Below are 25,359 nucleotides of genomic sequence, written 5' to 3' on the forward strand. Positions count from 1 at the left end.
ATCTTCGTCTCCTAGACGTGATTGGAGGGATTCGGATCGCTCGCGACCACTGAAGAGGAGTTGGAAGGCTCCGACTATTGACTCGAGCCCGGAACACTTCCCTGAGGAGTCTCCTTCGGAGGTTAAGAGGGCAAAAAGAGCCATTTTGTCACCCATAGTTAGAAGGAGTCAGGAGGTAGAGCCCATGGACTCCTCCCCTCCTCCTTCTCCTCCTCCCGAAGAGGATAAAGAGGAGGTTACTAAAAGGTTTCTGGTTTCCATGCAGGAACAGATATCGTCTTTGGTAGGAGTGCTTTCAAAGGAGCCTCCTAGAAGGAAAGACACTTCCCTTCCTATCAAAAGGTCCTCCAGACGTGTGGAGGTACCTGCCGCCAGGCGTCTGGCACCAGCCAGGAGTGAGGAGTCGCCCAGGAGGCAGGAGCCAAGAGCCAGGAGCGAAGAGTCTCCCAGCAGGCAGGAGCCAAGAGCCAGGAGTGAGGAGTCACCCAGGCAAGAGGCAGGAGCCAGGAGGCAAGAGCCAGGAGTCAAGAGGCAGGAGTCAGGAGTCAGGAGGCAGGAGTCAGGAGGCAGGAGTCAGGAGGCAGGAGTCAGGAGTCAAGAGGCAGGAGTCAGGAGTCAGGAGGCAGGAGGCAGGAGTCAGGAGGCAGGAGTCAGGAGTCAGGAGGCAGGAGTCAAGAGTCAAGAGCCAGGAGGCAGGAGTCGGAGTTCTTCCATGAGGCAAGATCCGAATAGACTCGTATCTGGAATTGATGACTCTTCTCCAAACAGAAGCTCCTCTCCTTCAGATCATAGGAGGTCTTGGAAAGACTCTTCCTCCAAGCGAGAGCTTTCTCCTTCTTCGGATCGGGGTTTGGACGAGTTGTCTGATGACGAGCTTCCGACAAATGAGGGACTCTCAAACTACAAGACCTTAGCCTCCTTGTTACTGCAAGAGTTTGGAGACTCTCTTAGTCCAGCCGCTCCTCGTTCTCTCTTTTCGAGTACGGCTACTGTGAAATCCTCGGCCTTCCTGAAAATGAAACCTGCGATTTCAATGAAAAAGGCCCTCCAATCTTTGGATTCTTGGATGGGCACTAAGAAAGAGTTGGGAAAGACAGTATTCTGCATGCCTCCTTCCAAACTCCATGGAAAGAGAGGTATTTGGTACGGGACAGGAGAGACTATGGGTCTTTCTCTTCCTGCATCGGCAGACGCGGACTTTGCCAATCTAGTGGATGCCTCCAGACGTCACTCTTTAGTCTCGGTCAGATCTGCGTGGAGCATTTCAGAATTGAACCACTTTCTTAAGGGACTTTTCATCACTTTAGAAGTGTTCAATTTTCTGGATTGGTCTCTCGGAGTTCTGGCTAATAAGTCTAAAGACCCGGAATTTCTTAAGAACCCAGAAATTCTCCATAGCGTCCTGTCTTGCATGGACAAGGCAGTACAAGACGGTTCGGGAGAAGTTGCTTCCCTATTTGGTGCTGGTCTTCTGAAGAAGAGATCAGTTTATGGATCCCTTTTATCCAAAGCTGTTTCTCCGAGCCAGAGGACAGCGTTATTGTTCGCCCCTCTGTTTCCTTCTCAGTTAGTGAAAGATATATCTCGCTCGCTAACTGAGAAGCGACACAGAACTACTTGTCCAAACATCTAAGAAGAGTCATCCTGTAGTGTCCACGAATAAAAAGGACTCGTCCTCCTCAGTAGCCCTTTCGTGGGAGGTGCAGCGGCTCGTCCCCTTCCAGAAAGAAGAGCTCTGATAAGAGAGGAAGGTCTTCCTTCAGACCATTCAAGAAGGCAAAATGACTTGATGATCCTCCAAGCACCAGTAGGCGCCAGACTCCTGAACTTTGCAGGAGCCTGGGCAAAAAGGGGAGCCGACCCTTGTCAGTTTCAGTCCTAAAAGAAAGGATACGTAATCCCCTTCGAGGACAGTCCTCCCCTAACCTCTACTCCTCGGGAACTGTCAGCGAGGTACAGAGACCCTGTGATGAGAAAGACTCTCCTTCAAATGGTAGAGCAAATGTGGGAAAAGGAGGCCATCGAACTTGTGCAGGATCCATACTGCTCGGGATTTTACAATCGCCTATTTCTAGTACCAAAGGCATCGGGGGGGTGGAGACCAGTACTGGACGTAAGCGCTCTGAACCGCTTTGTTCAGAAAAAGAAGTTCCGTATGGAAACGGCCGCCTCAGTAATGTCAGCTCTTCGTCCAGGAGATTGGATGGTCTCTCTGGACTTGCAAGATGCATATTTCCACGTTCCCATTCACCACTTGTCAAAGAAATATCTTCGATTTATGATAGGAGGCAAGATTTTTCAGTTCAGGGCTCTGTGTTTCCGCTTGTCTACAGCTCCACAGGTCTTCACCAACCTGATGGCGAATGTAGCGAGATGGCTTCACCTAGAGGGAATAAACATCTCCCTCTACTTAGACGACTGGCTGATCAGGGCCAAGTCGGAGATTCAGTGCTTGGAGGACTTATTAATAACAAGAAAGATGATAGAATCGCTGGGATTACTCGTGAACCTCGAGAAGTCGCAACTGATCCCAGCCAGAACTTGTCTATCTGGGGATTCAGATGGATTCTCGGGGTTTTCGGGTATTTCCTTCGCGAGAGAGAATCACTCGAGGTTTGTCGAGAATCTCGAGCTTCTTAGAGAGAGAGAGCAGTTCAGCGAGGGATTATCTGAGCCTTTTAGGGACTCTGTCCTCGTTAGAAAAGTTCTTCTCTCTGGGGAGGCTTCACCTTCGCCCTCTTCAGTTTTTCCTGAAAGGGGTGTGGAGTTGGAAGACGGGACAACTCTCAGACACCTTCCCGATTCCACAAGAGATAAAGAATCACTTAAAGTGGTGGATCCTTCCTCTTCAGAAGAACGAAGGCGTGTCACTTGCCCTGCAGAACCCAGACCAAGTGTTATTTTTCCGACGCTTCGGAGTCGGGAAGCAAGGGAGGTGTCAGGCACCTGGACAAAGGAACAGGTGTCCTGGCACATCAATTGCAAAGAACTAGTAGCCATACACCTAGCCTTAAGATTCTTCGAGGAGATAGTCAGAGGCGGGGTGATCCAGATAAACTCGGACAACACCACGGCTCTGGCTTACGTACGCAAGCAAGGAGGGACGCATTCATTCTCCCTCTATCAGTTAACAAAAGACCTGTTAACCTGGACAGAGGAAAGAGGCATAACTCTCTCACAAGATTTGTGCAAGGGATAAAAAATGTGAGAGCGGACAGACTAAGCAGGAGGAATCAGGTCCTTCCCACAGAGTGGACTCTACACACAGAAGTGTGCCGAAGTCTTTGGTCCCTGTGGGGGAGGCCTCACATAGATCTGTTTGCTACGTTCCTCTCCAAAAGAGTAGAGATCTTTTGCTCTCTAGTGGAAGATCCAAGAGCCTTTGCAATGGACGCGTTTCTCCTGGATTGGTCGGGCCTAGACGCCTACGCCTTTCCCCCGTTCAAGATCCTGGGGGAAGTACTCAGGAAATTCGTAGCTTCAAAGGGCACGAAGTTGACTCTAATAGCCAGCCCAAGAATGGTTCACGGAGGTACTGGAGTGGATAGTGGACTTCCCCAGATCTCTACCAAGCAGAGCAGATCTACTCAGACAACCCCACTTCGAGAGGTTTCATCACAACCTCCCTGGTCTCGCTCTGACTGCCTTTCGACTATCGAAAGACTTGTCAGAGCGAGGGGTTTTTCTCGCAAGGCTGCAGGCGCTATCGCTCGAGCCCGCAGATCTTCGACGAGAAGAGTATACTAATCGAAGTGGGAAGTCTTTAGGAGGTGGTGTAAGAGTCAGAAGCTGTCCTCCTCCAGTACCTCTATAGTTAACATTGCCGATTTCCTCCTCTTTCTGAGAGAGGAATCGCACCTTTCTGTGTCGACAATCAAAGGATACAGAAGCATGCTGTCTTCAGTATTCAGGAATCGAGGGCTAGAAATTGCAGAGAACAAGGATCTACATGATTTGATTCGGTCCTTTGAAACTTCAAAATCAGCAGCTCCTAGAACACCTAGTTGGAATCTGGACGTGGTCCTGAAATTCCTTACCTCAGATAAATTCGAGCCTCTACATCTGGCTTCCTTCCGCGATGTCACTAGGAAATGCTTATTCCTGTTGTCTCTCGCTACGGCCAAGAGGACGAGCGAATTGCACGCTCTGGACTCCACAGTGGGATTCAAAGGAGATGCGGCTATCTGTTCGTTCCAGACATTGTTTCTGGCGAAAAACGAGAACCCATCAAAACCTTGGCCCAGAAGCTTTTAGGTAAAAGGCCTATCTAACCTCGTAGGCAGAGAGACAGAGAGGGCTCTCTGTCCAGTTAGAGCTCTTAAATTTTATTTAGAGAGAAAGAAACAGATGGGAGGATGTCAACAAGGTCTTTGGTGTGCTGTGAAGAACCCCAAAAGACTCATGTCTAAAAACGCCTTGGCCTTCTTTGTGAGAAGCGTGATTACTGATGCACACAAGAACTGCTCGGATGAATCCTTCGGTCTTCTAAAGGTTAAGACCCATGAGGTAAGGGCAGTAGCAACGTCCCTGGCGTTCCAAAAGAATATGTCTCTCAGAAATATCATTGAGACTACTTATTGGAGGTGCAATTCAGTGTTTGCGTCTCATTACCTGAAGGATGTGAAAGTGACTTATGAGAAGTGCTTCTCTCTAGGTCCATTTGTATCAGCAGATACAGTTCTGGGTCTTGGAGCAAAGACTGATCCTTAAAATATTTTTATCTTTATCGTACATAAACCCTCTTGTCAGATATGTGCTTGGTTTTCTATTAGCAAGCGCACTGATGTTGCACGGGCGCATGCAGTCATTGCTGGTAGGGGATCAAGGGTATGCATGGCTAGTAGGGGGGTACAAATTTTTTTTTTTGTATATTTTGTTATAAATGAATGTGCATTTTTGTTTCGAGTTTTTGGTTGTTTGTAAGAAGTTCGGGGATAACTCCTTGCAATCTTAGAACTAACATGGATGTTAGAATCAGGTGATCGGGATCGGTGTTGTGCTCCTTGAACAAGGTGTATTGTCATGTTAGTGGAATAGCACCCAATGACAAAGGCCTTTAGGCTCTGCCGAGTAAGTGGATAAGACCCCATTGGCAGACCCACAAGAACTCTTAGCCATAGATCAATATCTCGCTGAGGCTCTTGAGGCTAAGCAGACTCCTAGGCAGTAGCCGCGAAGTCTTCAGCCTAATAAGGTAGGAACCAAGGTTTATTAATACCTACAACATATGTTGTTTACCTGTCTATTTCAGTAGTTAGCTGTCTCTTACCCACCACCAATGGGTGCTAATCAGCTAAGTATATATCTGGCAGGGAAGTTGAATGTATAAAAATGATATTGTCATGATACAATAAAGTTTTATACATACTTACCTGACAGATATATACGATTAATGGCCCACCCAGCGTCCCCGCAGGAGACAGGTGGAAGAGAAGAATTCTGATTAGAAAACGGGAATGGTTCCTAGTCCTGCCACCCAGGGCAGGGCGGTAGATCACCTGACCTACCGGTAGCGTGTGCCGCGAAATTTGAAATTCTGTCGGGGATGACGGAGTCTATAGCTAAGTATATATCTGTCAGGTAAGTATGTATAAAACTTTATTGTATCATGACAATATCATGTTTCCCTTGACGTTTTTTTCCGAGACCGGTTGCAGAATATACACACAGGTTGGAAAACTCCAGTGTTGGATGTAGTTGGAAAGATTGTATGTGTTTTCGATCAAAGTAATGGCTGCTGATTATCATCTGTCCTCTCTTCATATGTTTCTTTTTCAGGAAGGACTTTGGGTACTGAAGTGAATCTCTTGTAGCATTCCCTGTGGTAGCCATATTTCTCACTATGATTTAGAGATGTAAAGTTTTGCAGACAGAAGCATATTTAGAGGACTTATATTTCTCTTTCCTCACATTTGACGCTCTTTTCGCAGTCTTCCATGTGTTTTCATCAAAATCCTTAACATCACTGTCTTTTGTGTCTGATGTAATATGAAGTATGCAAATGCGTTCCACAGCCTTGGAAGATCCTGGGATTGCTTCATTGGGAGTCTGTCATCATGCATTCATCATATCACTCTGAAATGAAAATGATAAACGTTATGGCGTACACAACGTTTTTGCACTGCACCCATTTTGACATGAATTGAAAAAAATCCAATATATATTTTATAAAACATTAATAATTCATTTAAAATTATAAAATGTTGTTACTATAATGACAGAATAGGAAAGGTATCATTAATCGATGACAGTTCCGCCTTAAGTTGTCATATTTGGTCGGAACTCTGTCACGGCCGTCATGATGGTAAATGGTGTCATACAGGCACATGTCCCACCAGGGACTTGTAAGACGCCCATTTTTTAATTCTGCACACTTTTTTACCCTAGAAACAATCACTCTCGCTTTTGGCAATTCTCGGTTAGTTCAAAGGGCCTTAGCTCTTGGACTATGGGGAATTCCCTGTCAAAAAGCTCTTCCCGTTCCCTTGTATGATTATGATTTGAAGGAGCATAAATGTTAACAATGCGAATCTTACTACCGTTCACCTCACCATGTAGAGAACATATTCTAGAATCTCCACTTCTTTCATCATGCTTTATTACAAAATCTAAAGTCGTCTTGATGAGAATACAGGTTCCACCTTTAAGACATATGGCTGGATTGAAAATGATATTATACCTATATGACAAAAACTCTATATCTTTAATATCCTTGACATTGTGTTCTTGGACTAAAAGAATATCTTATTTTGTTGAAGGTGTTAAATGAGTGCAGCATATCTTGTTTCATTCTATCATTAATGCCGTTGATAATAAGGTTGGATATCCTAATGAATGTTAGTTATTATGAGATTTACTTTTACTCTTTTTTTTCTTGCATTTTTACGTTGCTTTTGTTTTTTCTTTACCTTCATGTTTTCTACAATGCTTAAATTACAGTCCGACTCATCGGTCACTGTGGTTTCATTATCACTGTTACATTTTTGACCTGCTGGAATTTAATTTTCTTTCGAGCAACAACTTTCTTGTTCTGACATCGTTTCCTTGGCACCTTTAAAATAATTGGAACTATTGACGGGTGGTAACATTAAGTCACCTGTTGGATTTTGTATCTCATCTTGGCCTCTGGAGGGGATGATTGACCTAAATCAATCTTCACTCATAGAATGCGCTGTGTCGGTGTTACTTGTAATTGCAAGATCTCTAACAAAAAAAATCAAAAACAAAAATGACTAAATCAGCAGAATATCGTTGTGTCCTATAGTCCAGACTTTGTCATTGGAATATTTTACAAAAATAGTAGCTATTTTCAGTTCTTCACAAATTCCTTTCATCTTCATAATTCAAAGCTTATGTTATTTAGTCATTGCTTTACAGCTCTGTTTTCCACCTTGAATATCTCACATTAAAGAATCAAATAAATGATTATGCATATCTTTACAATAATGCCACTATCCTAATTATCAATATATTAATGACTAGTGTAGTTCACAGCAAGCAGCTTAAGAGAAAGGGGCTTGGGTTATATTACACTGTGGTCAAAAAGATTTCGTTAGACTGCGTCGTTCAAGGATCAAGGGAATGTCACCTGGATACGACTTTGTGTAGAAAGTTTCAAACCTTTTCAGATGATACTGGTCGAAAGACTAGGAAATGTTACAGTGAAAAAAAAAAAAAACTGCGAAGTGAATTACATGTCCAGTTTACCAGATCTAAATCTGTTATGAGTAGAAAAACTTCAGAAATTGAAATTTTGACTCGTTTCTAAGAACATGATCATTGATAATTTCAGACACAAGTGATGGCTCACAATCAGATTATGGAGTTGGATGTGCTGTTATATAGTATATGCAAAGACAGCTTAATATTCTCTGCCAAACTGTCAGCCACTGACTCCATATACACTGTAGAAGTGGCAATTACAGTGCAAATCTTGGAACTGGAACAAATAGGATATGGATTTTGTAATTTATTTGGAAACTGAAAGTGCTCTAGGAGTGAAGACATTAAGTTAGTGATGACTGTCATCCGATAGGTCTAAAGGCTTAATAATGGCTTTTCATCTCTTAGATTGCTGCGAACCCTTGCAATTCAGTAGAGGTCCCTAACCTTATTGAGATCTTAAAAATGAGAAAGGCAAAGAGATTTGAACTGCAGCCCTTTCTGAAATGGTCAGTGTAAAGAAGCCCTTGATGGTGCTGAGAGCTAACTGATACTACTATATTTAAAGAAATTTGCAGAGAGGTAGCCTTCCCCGTTTGTGGTCCATAATAAAAGATACACATGTAGTATAAGAAACACAAATCCGCCTTGGTCATCTTCCCTCCAGCCAAAGGAAGGCGAAAGTGTTTTTTACAAGATTACTAAATGGCCAAACATTTCCAATCCAATAGTTCACTTACAAAAGAAGTCGAAAAAACAAGCGTAATTAAGGCAATGGTTACTCACGTCTGGCACATTCTAATTCTCTGCCATAGATATTTTAACCAACTGCGGATAAAAATAAAAGATTTGTGAGGTGAAAGTTATGATGGTTTTGTTTTTTTTATGATGATTTTTTATGCAGTTTTTTTTTATATAACATACAGAAATTGTAATTCACCTTTCATCCTATTTACAAAAATTTTCATTCACCTCTCATCCTGTTTACAGTAATTTTCATTCACCCTATATTTTATTAACAGAAATTTTAATTTACCATTCATCATATCTACCTATCACTGATGCATGAATTTTCTTTATAATTTTGAACTAATGATAATTTAAGCATATTTCGTACCACTCATCTCTTTATTGAGCTGAATAACTTTCCTAACCTAAGTCCTTAAACCCCAAATATCGCAATGTACCCGTCTCCCCCCCCCCCCCCCCCCTCTCTCTCTCTCTCTCTCTCTCCCCTTATATTGTTTATGCTTATTAGATCTGTTCTCTCTCTCTCTCTCTCTCAGAAACTTTATTTCGTCCTGACGTTCTTTGGAATAATGTCCCTATTATTCTACGTATATGAAAACGAGATGATTCCTGCCAGTTCCCCGCAAAGGAAGGTTCCGATTAGTCTGACAGGAGGGAAGTTCCCTGCCAGTCCGCTGAGAAAGACAACGCCTTCCAGTCCGCTGAGAAAGAATTCTGCCCTCAGTAAGCCGAAAAGGATGTACTATCCTGAGAGTCATTTGTTTCCTCTGAGAGGGATTGGTGATTCTTTTTTGCCCTTCAAGGAAACAAGTACAAACATAGAAGCTGCACCACAGCATTTTTGGTCTGAAAAGAATATGACTAAGGCTACTGTAAATGCATTAGACAGTGAAAGTCCGCCTCTCAAGAAAATACTCTTTTGGAATGATGTAAGCGGAATAATTTTTTTTCTTAGAAAAAATCATTATGATTGACTTCAAATTCCTGAGAAAAGTCCGTGACGTAGCACTCATACATTGTGTGTCTTGTTGGCTGAGTCACTAGCAAACATTATGTGTCTTGTTGGCTGAGTCACTTGCAAAATGCTTTCTCAATTCACATCTTTGTCTGACACGCCCAGAGTAATAATTTTTCTAGGTTTGTGGTAAATTAGCTTTTGAAAAGTAGTGTAATCTTTCAATCCATACCTGCACTCAACTTTGTTTATTCTGTAAAATTCTTAGTCTCAAAATGGAGTCAGTACCTGACTAGTGTGGCTGCTATTTCCTGTCTCTCTTGTGATCAGTAATTTATGTTACTCCTTCTCTCAAAAACAGGTTTTTGGTAACTATTCCTTCTACTTCGGTTTTGGCCGAGAGCCTTTCGTAAAAGCAAAGTGTCGCGTCAACTCCTGCTTCACGACATCGGACCGCAGCCTGTTTTCCCTTGAGGAGGTTGATGCAGTGGTCTGGCACTCGAGGTCAGATGACCAGAGTCTTCCCTCTAAGAGGTAGGCATTATTAGGACAATTTTATCATATATATATATATATATATATATATATATATATATATATATATATATATATATATATATATATATATATATATATATATATATATATATATATATATATATATATATATATATATATATATATATACGTTAATAGCTTAAATTAAACATCATATTATTGTTGTCAGTAATTTATGATTACAACTTTTGCTTCATGCTGTAATTTTCAGTCAGTCATGAACGGTAACACTTATGTGATGTGAATGTGATACCTTTGTTTCAAGTCATTTTCACTTTTAGTTCACGTTATTATTTTCATAAGTCATTACTTGGTATTTTGATTTAATTATTATTAGCAATTTAGAATATCACTCTTATTTAATTTGGTTATTTTCGTTCAACCATAATCAGAAGTATATGGACACTTAAACTTCACATTGTCATTTTAGTCATACTGTAACCTTTGGAAAACACTGTTGCCTGTTACCAATTTCAGTCTGCATTTATCAGCTGTATACAAAGATAACTTCTGAAATATGTTGTCATTTTCCATCTGTCATTAGCAGCATATAATCTCAAAAGCACTTTCGAATGCATCTGGCATATCCATCATCATTAATATTTTGATTTTTTCTATCCTCCATAAGAATTAAAGTTGAAAAATGGTTTTTCCATGAATTTTCTCTTTATGAACAGGTCACCGCATACTAGATACGTGTTTTGGAGCTGGGAATCGGCCCATTATATGTTTGATAACCTACAACAATTCAAAAATGTCTTTAATTGGACCTTCACTTATAGGGTTGACTCAGACTTTCCTAATCCGTAAGTTTATTCTTCTATGCACAGTTATCTAGGTCTGTTACTTTTGTCAACATAATTATTTTGAGAATGATAAAAGGTTACTTTAATAAACATCACTAGTACCTAGTTAAGTCCTCCACTCATATTTGAAAAGAACATGATATATGACATGAATGGTTCAGAAGGTTGAAATGGAATCTTCAAGTACATTTCAGCTCATTTAAGTGAACATCTACCAGGCTTTAATGCAAATCCAAAGCATTAGCATCTAAAATGTTAACCTAACCTAATATAGTCAACGGTTCCCCCAAACTCTTGACAACGCCAGTTGCTGATTCAGCAATACACGAGGCGACACTATTTTCCTACACACTAAATTATGACGTCCATATAGTCAAGTGATACTGACTTTTCAGGAGTTTAAAATTTGCTGGCGTCACTAACTGTAAGAGCTAAACCATATTATTTCAGTTATGAATCTGTTTGACTAAGATGTACTAATTGTGATTGGTTAGTTATAAGTTCTTGATCGCTGACAATCGTTTTCAAAAGAGATACGATGCTAGATTCCCCAAAAATTTCAAAGCCACTTAATTTAGCAAAAGTAAGGAATCTCTTAGTTCTTGAAAGGAATTTATTTGAATTGATTCTTGTGCAATTACATTTGTAAAAAAAACTCACCAACGTTAATTGGGCTATTCTATATTTTCTCAACTGTGGTTGGGTGTAGTTAAGAAAAGTTCTGAAAATTTAACTACTCTGAATATCCCAGTAATATTTACCATGTGAATGTTTTCATAGAAAAGACTTAACCAAAAACTTGAATTTCATAATAGAACATTAGACTCATCTAAGAAAACTGCTTTTATATGCAATTAAAAAAATGTATTCCTTTTTCATTTCGCCGTTCTATTCTTATCACGCCAACTGTTAAACTTTACTTATAGTGAGATGAGAAGTATAAAATTCAACGTGAAATGTTTTAGATTTATAATATTAGTTTTCCAAAGATCGCTGTTATGAATATATGAGACCTTACGACCAATACCTAACTTTAGTGCGGCATTTGCTGAAACTTTCATTAGATGTTTATCAAACATAACACCTAGAATGGTTGATAAAATAGGTCTCTGTTCACTAAAGCGCGAGCCACGTTCTAGAAAATTTTTCTTGGCGCAAGGCGCCTTCAAAGAGACGAAGCGCCAGCCTGGCGCAAATTGCGCCAGAAAAACAGACGGCTAGAGCAAGGAGCCTTATAGTACAGTGGCAATCAGAACGATCCTTCCATTGAACGTTTCTGGGCAAGAGGCTCTTTCTAAAAGGGGTCTAGTAGGCGCTTGGAACTATCAGGGCGCACGGGACCTTCCACGCAAGCGGAACGTTCCAGGAGCGAGTCTCCTTTCTAGCGTGCGGAACATTCCAGGCGCTAGGCGCAAGGAGCCAGGCGCCAGAATATTCCAAATCTTCTTATGAGAGAGAGGTCAGTCGCGAGGCTCCTCTTTGAGTTTTTAACTTGAGCAACTTTCCCCTGGCAAAGGTGCAAGATGTCGCACAGGCGGCCGTCGCGTTTGTCAGAAGGATTCTGATACTAAGAGAAGCCATTTTTTCATTATTCAGAAGACTCCTGTGTTTGGCAGTTCCTCTCAATGCGGACTCTCTCCTTCATTCATGCTCTTCCCTCGTTATGAAGAGGCAAGAGCTTTGGGAGTTTTTCTTATAAGAATCTCATCAACGTTTGGGTATGATGGCGGATAGGAAATATCTACTTCCTTCCGTAAACCCTACAGATGAACAGGAATTCTGTCTCTTCCGCGATTTATGAGGAAATCACGAAGATTTAAAGAGTTCCTGGATTAACTTCCTTCCTTAAGGAGATATATATACTCTTTCTATCATTCTATTAACGAAAAGAACGAAGACAGTAAAAATTTTTCCTTTCTCTATCTGCCTCGGCAGGGAAAGAAGGTAGTAGAGTATCTGCTGTATGAGAATACGATACGGCAAATCACACATACCGTAGTTACTTCTTTGCAGAGGAACTCAATTACCAGTATCCTTCCAGGAATTTCCTAGGAAGGACTACGCTTAAAGGGATTGTTAAGACAACACCTACTTAGCTTCTAGATTTATCGAAGTCTTGTTTCGCTTAAATATGCATTAATAAGAACTTCCTGAAGTTCGATAATAATTTTATAAGATTCCTTTATTTAATGGAGTAGCTGGCAACTCTGGAAGAGTAAGGCCAGACGGCTAACGGAGACTGCTATCGCGCCTTAGAGACCAACGCAGTAACATGTAGGTGCGGTCATGAGTGGTTGGTTACATGTCTCTCTCCTGCGGGATGGAATAACTAACTGTGTCTCTCCCCTACAATCGCGGTTTTAGCCTCGGATTGAGGGGATAGTTAAGCAAGCATAAATAAAATATTGTCTGCCTTTTGCTAAGAAGCTTTCAATAAGAAAGATATTACAACATTTCAATGCTGCTTACCGTAAGTAACATTATTAAAGGATTCTAACGCAGCGGAACTCTATATTATGTATGATGCTCTCATGCTTACGAAAGCATGGCTTATTAGAGTACATGCTTAGTGAGAAGATGAATGTAGTAGAAGAGAATTCACTTTAAGACTACGGTATGGTCAAGTCTTATGCACATACCGAGGTTAACTACAGAATTCCTAGTATCCTTACAAAGGTTTCCTAGATTAATGCTGTTTACCACAATGTGACAGTATTATAAAGGATTCTAATATGGCAGAGCACGATATAATATAATTCTCTCATCCTTTCGAGAAACGCACACAACCTTTTTAGAATCGGATATTGCTCAAGAGAAGATGGGTGAGTCGGATGGGAAACATTCTCTTAGTGGCAGAAGTTGTTTCCCTGAATGGACTATACTACGTATATAAAAGTTTTTTCCTACTAAGAACGGAATTAACACGTGAAGGATGTCGGGTACCATAAAGGCACAGATGTTCTGGCACATAACCTTAAAAGAACTAGAAGGAAGCGCCAGCCTGGCGCAAAGCGTCAGAAGCGCCAGCCTGGCGCAAATTGCGCCAGAAGCGCCAGCCTGGCGCAATGCGCCAGAAGCACCATCCAAGATTACTTCTCGTTTTAGCGAGTTATTAACCTAAGAGTCCAGTAGTGGTTGGTTTGGTGTTTGCTTCTCACCTCGGTGGTCGCGGGTTCGATTCTCGGCCATTCCAATGAGGAGTGAGAGATGTGGATTTCTGGTGATAGAAGTTCACTCTCGACGTGGTTCGGAAGTCACGTAAAAACACCATACAAACAAACAAACAAACCAGTAGCCTCTCGGAGGCTCGGTAACGGCAAGATTTGTTCCTGATTTCGTTACCCATTTAATCGGAAAGGGGTCGCTTACAAGGAATGATGAAATGATTTATTTTAATCACTTAGGCCAATTCCACGACTCTCTCATATCGCAAAGAGCATCGAGAATCTCTTTTTTCGCCCCTGTTCGCGTTAACAAAAGAGAACCTATTTGGGAACAGACACGGAACGTAACGATCCTTAAGAGGTTCGATGCAAGATTTTGCATGTCCATGAGAACCTTCTCGATCGAAGATAATAACTGTTAACGTATGTCTAACATTTATTGAAAAGAGTTTTGAGAACCTGCGGAAAGTCTTCTTCATAGATCTCTTCGCAAGGTAGAAGACGAACAGGCTTCCTATAGACTGCTTCCTTTTCCTCGAACCAAGAGAGGTAGCAATATACGACATCTTTAATTTAATTTTAGTCTTTTTTCCCCTAGTTATAAATTCTTAACAGATATTAAGATAAATGGGCATCAAAGGAAGAGAGGATGAATACCTCATTTTGGCCTTAGAGAGGTTGGATTCACAGAAGTCACGTTCTTCTCACAGCATGTTTCTTAAGGCTTTTCCAAGAGTATCTGGATATTCTATCAGAATCTATTATAAATAGACCTGAAAAATCTCTCCACTCTGAGTCTGTCCGCGTGCAGACTGACCAGAAGTGGACATGAATGAGAGGATTTTTCAAGGTAAATGACAATAGTCATGGCTAAGACATAGAATTGCTGCAGATCGTGCTAGATGGAATGAGGAAACTGTCCTCTTCCGATACCTCTGTGAACCACATAGCGAGGTTCTTTCTTCACTTTCAGAGGGAAGAATCACCTAGGTATATATCTGCTATTAAAGAATGCAGTAAAAGGCTATACTCTGTCTCTACAAGGGGAATTAGAGATAACAGAAGATTAAGATCTTCGGGATCTTATACGATACTGCAATACGACAAGAGTAGGATATCATGTACTTCGAATGGGATCTTTTTGTGGCCACAGATTCCGTGTTCCGACAAAATGGAACTGCTCCTCATCAAACTTCTTTGAGAAAGTTTATGAAGGAATTCTTTGTTTCTCTTAGCCCTAAACGACCAAGAAGACAAGTGAATTTTTTGTGCATTGGAATCTCGCATCAGATTCAATGGAGACTCGGCAATGGGTTCTTGCCAGCATAGTATGTCTGGCAAAAGAACTAAAACCCTCTATTCCTGACGCAACGCTTTCAGATAGAAGTTTCGTTGCCCAGACAGGGTACTTACTTTTTCATCTACAGAAGAAGAGATGGTTTAAACGTTTGCCTACAGAGTCTTCAGGGTGCGATGAGGGCTCGAAATGCTTCCCAGAAGGTATTCAGAAGGATACAATAAGAGCTAGAAATCAGGGTTCCGCCCAATTTCAGCTCGGAGTCTCCTTCGACTTCCAGACTCCTTCCCTTCCTTCGGGCAAGGATAGGGAAGATTCTGCAACGAGGAACCTCATCAACATGTAAGAAGAGATCTCTGTTAGCAAAGGAAGTATTCACGAAGGATCCTCCTCGGAGGAAGACTCTTCTCTCTCGTATTGTTAGATATCCTGTCGTCTACTGGATGTAGCTGACTACAATCACCTCCCCTTGCCAGGGGCCAAAAGCTCAAAGGGGAAGAATTTCTTCCACCCTTCTCCAGTCTCCTGATAGACTATGTGGTTGTTCAGGACTCTCTGACAATGTAGCGCCAGCCAGACGCCAAATGCCAATACAGGCGAAAAACGCCAGAGGCGGACAGTTCCAAGGAACTCTGTCATGGTCGGATACTGAGAAGGAGCGGGCCTCCAACCTGGTGCAAATGCGCCAGAGGCGAACAAATCGGACAGATATAAGAGTGTCCGATGTGGACATCGCCAGACACCCTAGAGACTCTTCCAAGCTCGAAGCTCCAGCAAGTGTGGAGGAGCCAAGCCAGGCGCGAGGCGCCAGCCAGGCTCTAGGAGCCAGCCAGGCTCTAGAAGCCAGCCAGGCACTCCATGTGCCAGGCTCCTTCAAGGCTAGGCTCCAGTCAGGATTGAGGATCCATCCAGGCGCAAGGCTCCTTCCAGTAAAGAGAAACCTAAAGCTCTGTCATGTAAGAGGGCTAGTCCCCATTGATATGATACAGGTAAGGCTCTGCCATGTAAGTGGGTCAGCCCCATTGGCACGATCCGAGAAGGCTCTGTCGTGTAAGCGGGCTAGCCCCCATTGACATGATCCAGAAGGGTTTGTCAGTCATAGGTCCCTACCTCGCTGAAACTCTTGAGGCATGCAGACTCATAGACAGTAATCATGTAGTCTTCTGCCAAGCTCCAGGCGCAAGGCGCCAGCCAGACGCAAGGCGCCAGCCAGACGCAAGGCTCCAGCCAGGCACGAGGCGCTAGCCAGGAGGGAGGAGCCAATCAGGCGCCAGCCAGGCGCGAGGCGCCATCCAGGCGCGAGGCTCCAGCCAGGCGCGAGGCTCCAGCCAGGCTCTAGGCGCCATTCAGGTGCAAGGCTCCAGCCAGGCGCGAGGCGCTAGACAGGCGCTAGGCGCCTGCCAGGCACGAAGCGCTAGCCAGGCTCCAGGCTTCACCCAGAAGAGATCTATATCAAAGAATGCCCTGGCCTTCTTTGAGACAATGTGATCTCCTAAGCACTTGACAAGTGCATTGATGATTCCTTCAAACAGCTGAGAATTAAAAGCGCATGAAGTGCGAGCTTTTCCGAATTCTTGTTCTTTCCTTAACAATATGTCATAAGGACATATTAGCTGTCACATAAGGGAGATGCAACTCTGTGTTGACTTCCCATATCCGAAGGATGTCAAGATAACCTACGAGAGATCCTTCTCTCTTGGTTGATACGTGTCTGCGGATACATTGCTGGGATAGGGAGCCGATACTGATCCTTAACTAGTGAGTTAAATTTTATTTAACGTCGTGTTTTTTCTTTGGGTTGTTTGAAAGGAGTTTGGGGATAACTCTTTTCAACTTAAGCACTAACCCTCGTGTTAGGATCAGGTGATCGGGATCGGTGTTGTGCTCCTTAATTATGCCACTAGGCATAGGCATATTGTCATGTAAGAGGCTCTGTCAAGTAAATGGATAAGACCCCATCGACAGACCCACAAGAACTCTTAGCCATAGGTCACATCCTCGCTGAGGCTCTTGAGGCGAAGCAGATTCCTAGGCATTAGCCATGGAATCTTCCGCCTGAACAAGTAGGAACCAAGGTTTAATTTATTTATTACCTACAACGTATGTTGTTTACCTGTCTATTCAGTAAATAGTTGTCTCTTACCTACCACCAAGGGTGTCAATCAGCTAAGTATATATCTGCCGGGGAAGTTGCATGTACAAAAATGATATTGTTAGAATACAATAAAGTTTTGTACATACTTACCCGGCAGATATATACGATGAATGGCCCACCCAGCCTCCCCTCAGGAGACAGGTGGAAGAGAAAATCTGGTTCTAGAACGGGAATGGTTCCTATTCCTGCCACCCAGCGGCAGGGGGGTAGATCACCTGACCTACCTGCAGCGTGTGCCGCGAAATTCGAATTTCTGTCGGACGTCAGAGACATAAGCTAAGTATATATCTGCCGGGTAAGTATGTACAAAACTTTATTGTATTCTAACAATATCATTTTTCTCTTTCATCACCCAGAAGGGATTTACTTTCCTTTCTCTATAAAGGGGTTAATTATCACTGACTTGATGACGTAATTGTATTTGGGTGACTGTTACTATTATCGACAATTTCCATATTGGCTTTCTTAATATTGAACCAACGGTTTTTAGTTAAATGCCCGACGTTGTTGCAAACTGCACAGATTCTAAGCTTTCCACATTCGTTAGTGGAATGATTGTTATACCCGCAGTTTTCACATGTTGATTTTGGTCTAGATCTTTGAGCTTGATTATTCACTGGCTTTGAATTATTCGTATTTGAATATTGACCATTATTATATCTTGCAGGTGGACCATTCCTGGATTCTATCTTCCTTTCTAGGCTGAATTCCATTTTCCTTCTTTATTTTGTGCATATTTCCCTTGAGAGTGAGTTGTCTATTCCCTAATTGTCTGGAATTATCGTTATACTTGTTACTTCTTTTATATGAATCATTTACATTTCCGCCTCTCCTTTCATTTTGAGCTGTTTTCCCTATAGATAGATACCTTAGAAAAGTCTATCGCTTTCCTTTGGATTTCTTGTCTCATCGATATTAATATTGTAAGACTATCATTCTTTGGATCAATTGAAAGCTTTCTTTCCCTTTTCTCCAAGTGCATTATGCATTGTTCCAAATGGCAAATAATTCAAGACATGCCTTAAGTAAATCATCTTCGTCATCACCGAAATCATCCTTCTTTCCTATGGTGATACTAGTTTTCTTCAAATCTTCCACTACTTTGTGTATCTATTCGTTGACATCTATATGATGATTTGCTATTGACTCTCCATCATAATGTGTAAGAAATTTGTTAATATTATTATTTCGTGTGTGGCTGTGTGAAGTTGATAATTTACTATAAAATTAACGGACATCTGACAAGAATGGGTGCCACGCAAGTAATAAAGAGAAAAGGGGATAAAAAAGGTATTAAAACTGATGGATTTAAGGAAAAAATGCAAGTTTACACTTAACTGAAATTATTATTATGTAAATCAGAAGTAGTTATACAGGAGTTAAAGGCACTAGCTCCGTGGCACTGAGGTTACGTTAATTAACAAAGCAATTAGTGCCACTCTGAAACCCCTTTTATGAAGAACCCGGCATTTACAGAAATGAGATTCATGTAGAGTTAGGGCAAATCGTACAAAAAATGTTATCAGCAGCTCTTCATTCTTGGTACCTTGGAGTTCTGGAACGCGGGAGAGATGGTACACAACTTCTGGCGTCGCCTAATTCTGCAAATTAAGGATGCACTGTAATTCTCGATCGAAAGAAAGGATTAATATAATAGGGATTTTACGAAAGGCAGAAAATGTAAGTCACTTAACACTGTTATGAGTTAGCAATATAAATGAACACTTCTAGTTACAAGTCACAAATATTGTCTCACTTCACTTCTTCTCTGAAGGAGATGCAAGGGATTATTTTAGTTATCTATATAAGAGCAGGCAGTAATTAAGAAAGTGAAAGAATGGCGCATCGAGCAAATTTTGAATCCAAACGTACCTGGTTTGTGACAAATCGTGTCTTAAGTAGAGCGCCTGGCACAGGGGAAAAGGACCTTAGGGGGGAGAATCGTCTCGATCCCCAGATAGTGATAAGGAGGTCTCTGTTACCCGTCTGTTGTTAAGAACTATGTCTGCTAGGTGAATGGCGATCGGAGAGAGACTTCTCTGCTCTCTTCCTCTTTCTCCCTTTTGTCTCTTGTTTTTGCATCTTGGCGCCGGCTTCTATTTGGGTTGGTCTGGAAAGAAATTCGCAGGACAACAACCAGGTGTGGAAAAATACGACAATGGGGGTCTTTTAGTTGTACGAGAGGCAGAGGTTTTGGGTGGGAGGAGCAAAGTAGGCAAATCTGCCGTGTCGAATTGTTAATGAGGAAAGGAGTGGGCAGATGCCGGTTGTGTGCTCTTATTTTGACAAGAAGTGAGAAAAATATTGTACTTCTTGTATTAAGACTGAGGGCTCGAGTATCTCTTGAATGCTCGTTACATATATAATACATCACTTTGACTTACTGGTTCCCAGATTGATAAACAAATTCGTTTAAATTCAGCATATGTAATTTTGTTGAATTCAAAGTCCTATGTGCATCACCTCTTTCTGAGCTAATTAGAAGCAAGGTGTCGTTTAATTTGAACTCTTACATTCATTATTCCCCCTGTAGATATGCGACTGTCTGCATTAGCTAACCACTGGTTCATAGAGTATGATTCTTGTCTATTTTTGTCATGGTTTGAACTATCTGCTCTTCCACAGAAATGGGTGGCTTGTGTAATGATCGATGCTTGTGTCATTATTCTAAATTGAAATAGGTTAGTATTATTTGTATTACTATTAGTATTATTGTTATTAATATTTGGGTTATTAGTATTAGTACTTTCTTGAGTTAATGATATTCATGAATTCGCACTGGAAATCAGTTATGCCTGTCTGGTGTTGGTCGTAGATGGTATGGGCTATTCCTAATAGTATTCAATAATTCATCAAAAGATTTTTGCATAGTAATATATATACGTATCTATATATTAAACATCTACCAAAAATTTTTATTTTTTATTTTTTGAGAGAGAGAATAATAAGAGCTTTCATACCTTCTTACAGAGAGAGAGTTAAAAAAAAAACCTTTCCAACACGACTTAATTATTTTCTGTGGTGTTGTTCGGTTTTAACTGTGGTTTATTATCACTGTTTCTCTTGAATTTCTTCACTTTTCTCCTGCGACCAACACAAGAATTCGCTGATCTCCGCTACTATGCCTACCGTCCCCACATTGACCTTCATATGTATGATGTTTTCTTTTCATTTCGTTACAGCGGTGGTTTGAATTTGTTGTTCACTCTTCGAGGAACATTTTTTCTTAGCCGTGAGATTTTCTAAGCGATAGTGTTTGGAAATATTATTTCCACTACCCACTGCTTATGTGTTCAGCTTCTGTAAGCGGAAATGTTTAGTCGATGTGCCTTTCCATCTGTTATGATTTTCCTTTGTTTCCAATTTCTTGTATGTATTCCTTTCAAGTTGTGACTCACGGTTGTTTTCAAATTCTTGAGCTCGCAGTTCACCTGTTATGTCTTTCTTTGGATTCTTTTCAGCTGCCACCAATGTAAGAAAAGCTTTATTCTTTGCCACCAGTATATTGTTTTTATTATTTTTTTTCTTGTATTTCTTGTAGATTGTAGATACTCATGAGGCTAGAGAGACAGAGTGCAGTTTTCTTATTTCATTAACAAAAACTATATATACACTTTTTAAAAGATACAAGTTAAGTTAGTATTGAGGGTTGTATGGCTCTGCTATCGTCTACTTGAGGCGAAGTGTTGTAATATGACGAAGTGTCAAAGTATGAAGCCTTTCTTACCCATGGCTGGTAAGGCACACAGTCATACCCTCTGAATGCTGCTTGGCTTCTCTGCTTCTCTACATCTCTGCTTCTGTGCTTCTTCTTCTTCTGCTTCTGCTGTCAACATTTCTTCAAAGAAATGTCTCCCCCTTCTTACTAGGCGGTCTTTTCTGCAGCCGCCTTCTGGTATTCCTCATTGGTTGGTGACTAATGACTAGTATGTCCTTTTGTACCACCCTCTTTGGGCGATAATTAATTTCCACACCTCCTTAACTGGGCATGATTAATGACGTCGCCGGAAGTGTCTGGCTTCCGCTGGGAGGTCAAGTGGTTAATCCAGAGCTTTATTGTAAAGCAGCCAATGAATTTTTTTTTAATTGCCGCTAAGAAGATAAACACTTCGCTTTTTTGGATGGTTGTCATTGCTAGAGGCACCTGTCGTCCGCTGGCAGGTCAAGGGTTAAATATACATATAATTCTCCTATCAATTTTTTCTGTTTGTGATACAGACAAGACCACCAAAAATTATCTACACTTTTGCATAATCTGGAATATGTGACTGCATAGTTTCTTTGAGTGCTCCTAGTTCATGTTGGCCGAGTGCAGTTCGCACTCGGCTACTATTCTGGTGGTCCGAAGTTCGATTCTCGGCGTGGCCAACGCGGAACCAGAGGAATTTATTGCTGGTGATAGAAATTTACTTCTCGATACAATATGGTTCGGATCCCACAATAAACTGTAGGTCCTGTTGCTAGGTAACCAATTGGTTCTTAATCAAATCATGTAAAAATATCTAATCCTTCGGGCCAGCCCTAGGAGAGCTGTTAATCAGCTCAGTGGTCTGGTAAAACTAAGATATACTTAACTTTGAGTGCTTCTTATTATTACAATTGAAACAAAGCAACTCTTACCCTGGATCCCTAGATCCCTCTTATATTCTACTTTTCCACACAGTTGGAGAGAAAGGAAACTTAAATCCCTTTGTGTTGAATTTCTTGGACTGGTCCCATTAAAAAATGTGCTATCCACTGTGGGACATTTGGAAATGTGTTTCTGGACCCGAGAATAAATCAGTTCCTCATCTGATGTAGGTTCAATCTTTTCATCAAAGCTATCTACAATGGTGTCCGGGACGTCATGTAGAAGCTGGGAAAAATGCAACAATCTTTGCAAGTTATCAAGGGAGCTCTTATTACCATTTACCCATGTGGAATTTTCAATTTCTGTATCTATTCTCCCATTGCATAGAAAATCTGAGACCTATGCTCAACCATGGTCTTCTGTTCTTATAAGTCTTGTAGAAACCTTTCAGGTCTCTCACCGTATCCCCACGTTCCTTTGTTCCATAGGCTGTCCTCAGGAATGCTTGTAGTTCAGTCCATGACCGTTATTTTGTACTCTGAAAACCATTGCAGCAATGTACTACGTCCCCTTTATTGAAATCCAACAAGGCTTTTGCCTCTGTGAAAACTTGTCCATAACTTTCATGTCCCTTGGCATTTAAAAACTTATTAACTCCTTCAATAAAAATCTGTACTGGCTGAGAAAGAACACCATCAACATGCCCATTTACCCAAATGGGCGAACCCCTGGTGCAACCTTAGTGACTTTATGCAACAAAGTGTGATCCTTATTGGCAGCTTCCACCATTTTGCCTCTCTTAGAGAAACCCCTAGTATTCAGGATTCAACCCAACCTCAATATCATCAGTAATATTTCCCAAGTTTCCTTCACATATCACCATAAAAAAAAACAACACCCAACATATAAATATTTTCAAAGTAAATGTTTCCCTACTCTACGGGTAGAGAAACACCCTTTCCACTTCATGGTCAAGGTTAACAACTTATCGAAATCTGGGTCACTGGTGTGGTGAGAATAAAACCGGAGCGAGAGGAATCTTCTGTCCTGTTGATAACTGGCTATTATTGCTGATCTCGCCCACTGACTTCAGATTGCTAGCTAAGCATCAGCCATCACCAACACAACAACTTGCATGCACCAACACACACACACACATAGAAAAGTGAAACACTTGGAGCTTGACACTTGTGTCTTCAATAAGGAACTGCATGAGACACCCCAAATACACTTAGGCCGTCTGTTCACTGCATTAACTCATATTCGATCACCCCGAATATCTAATCTCTAACCCCCAAGAAATTATGGTAATAACCACACCATATTTATAACACACATCATATTAACACATTCTTTGAAACGCCACTGCCTTAGAAGTTTGAGTTCTTGGTAAACAGATGTGCTGACTTCAACGTAAAACACCTTGTCAGTGATAGAGTGACAGTTGCTATAAGTTCTTACTATAATCCCTTTCCCTACCATCTACGTAATTTCCTAACTCCTATGCACCCCAACAGTCTCTTTGACTGTTTAAAAAAAGAGAAATCACTAATTGGTAATGTAACCTACCTTGGCATCCACCACAAACTGGCAACTCTGCAACTAAATCAGTTTGTTAGATCTAGGTTTGAACCAAACTCTGAGATACAAAAATAAAGTCTTTATTTACCCAAAAGAACTAACATGAAAAACAAGGAAAATCAATTGAAAATCCCAAAACCATGAAACAAAGTTACTCCTTTAATAGTCATCTTGATTGACAAAGTGTCATACACGCACTCTCTCATTGTCAAAAAACCCATCAGTATTTTCCAAAACAAAATTGTCAAATTTTTTTGGTGACCAACTGAATCCATCTATAAAAGTAACCACAATTATCAGATATAAAAAAAGAATTGATAACTATCCAATACAAGTACCAAATGCATTTCACTGCACTTCAGTTCCCTTCAGAGTATCTGTAAATGTTCAAAGGTTTTTCAAAGTTCATTTTTCACTATTTGCCTCCTTGATTGATATTCTGTGTGCCTCCCCCCAGCCTTTCTTCACTGGTAATTACTAAAAGAGTCTGCACTCTAATGCCCTATTTCCTTACTCACTATCAGGATATATTATGTATCCAAGCCTCTGATGGGTGTACAAGTGCATGCACGTCAGTCTTCTCATGGTTCTAGAACCTTCCATGAACATTCCCTGTTTGACGCACAAACAGACATACACAACTGCATTTTTCTGGCATGACGATCATATGACAACAGCTTGGTTGACTTGCGCTCCTATGCTTTCGTCTCTGAAGTCCGAAAGTGTTCTCCTTTTCCGTTCAATGACCCAAAGTACTCGCTGATATCTCTTAAAGTTTCCCAAAACACTCGAGATTATGTTGCTACTGAACCCTTGAACAAACTGTAGCACAGGTAATATAATATGTATATTCCCCATTTTGTCAACCAAGGAGTTTGTTTCAAATTGACACTTGCTAGATGCCTCTCTCTCATCCCAGTGAATCTAACTCATGCTGCTGTCTTGTCCATCTGTCTGCCACATTCTCTCTCTCTCTCGCTGTTTGTTGGACACCAATAACTACAGATTAATCAAGCAGCCACCTAAGGGAAAAACAAAGGTCATAGAAGAGGTTGCAAGAAGAAGAGCATTCTCAGACCTCCCCCGACCAGATGCCAAACAGAAGTGGTTAGCAAATGGCTCCTGGCCCCCTCTTGGTTTCTCAAGCAATACTGATGTAGTGTTTCTTGAACCCAAAATCCTCCATAGTGCCTTGCCCAGTTTCAGTGGCACCCTAGAAGTGGGGACTAACTTCCAGAAAAGGTACAGTACAAGAGCAGTGTGACCGTGAGTTTTACTCCCTTTATTGTTTCTTCTGTGTCATGTGCGAGCTGTCCATGTAATCCATTTGTCACCCCAACAACCACGTGTCCCTTGTTCTCACAAATTTAAGTCTGCTTTAGGAACTTCGGTTCCCTTGCACATGAATTACTGTTTGCTTGTTGCTTGAATGACCTCCTTTTATCAGCATATGCTAATATAAATTACTAGAGGAGATATTGTGTGCTTGGTGTCTGTTTATCACCCCCTCTCATTAAATACCATAACTTTCTGTGGAGTAATTCAGTCACTTTTTTGCCCTTTCAGGGAATTGGGATTATAAGACTTATATGAAGCCAGTAGGGAGTTTGGAGGCATCGCACTACCCAATCAATCACTCTTTGTGCCACATATGTATTCATATGCCATACCTTATTCCAGGTGTTCATCCCATGTCCATTCTTTTAGTGGAGGTAGAATCTATCCTTAGATCCTCTGGGCTTCCCCCTATCTGCGCTCCAGGATCCCTCACGTGTATGCAGACCCGACCTCATGATTTTAGTGCTTTAATCAATCTGATTAAATCCACTTAATTTGGACCGTGAGTCTTTTGCACTCTTAA

The 25,359-nt window shown here is 41.3% G+C and overlaps 1 protein-coding gene across 2 annotated transcripts in view; it reads left to right on the top strand.

The window, feature by feature from the left end:
* LOC135206277 (alpha-(1,3)-fucosyltransferase C-like) overlaps positions 1 to 25,359 on the top strand; it is a 239,250-nt gene that overhangs the window by 109,426 nt on the left and 104,465 nt on the right. Inside the window, exons 3-5 of one of the 2 annotated variants that reach the window (XM_064237696.1) lie at positions 8,949 to 9,341; positions 9,729 to 9,901; positions 10,603 to 10,731. In XM_064237696.1, coding sequence (XP_064093766.1) covers positions 8,949 to 9,341; positions 9,729 to 9,901; positions 10,603 to 10,731 — 695 coding nt within the window. The remainder of the gene's footprint in view (positions 1 to 8,948; positions 9,342 to 9,728; positions 9,902 to 10,602; positions 10,732 to 25,359) is intronic. The other variant, XM_064237697.1, reaches the window with a different exon arrangement.

This window comes from Macrobrachium nipponense, chromosome 29 (assembly GCF_015104395.2).
Source record: "Macrobrachium nipponense isolate FS-2020 chromosome 29, ASM1510439v2, whole genome shotgun sequence".
NCBI lineage: Eukaryota > Metazoa > Arthropoda > Malacostraca > Decapoda > Palaemonidae > Macrobrachium > Macrobrachium nipponense.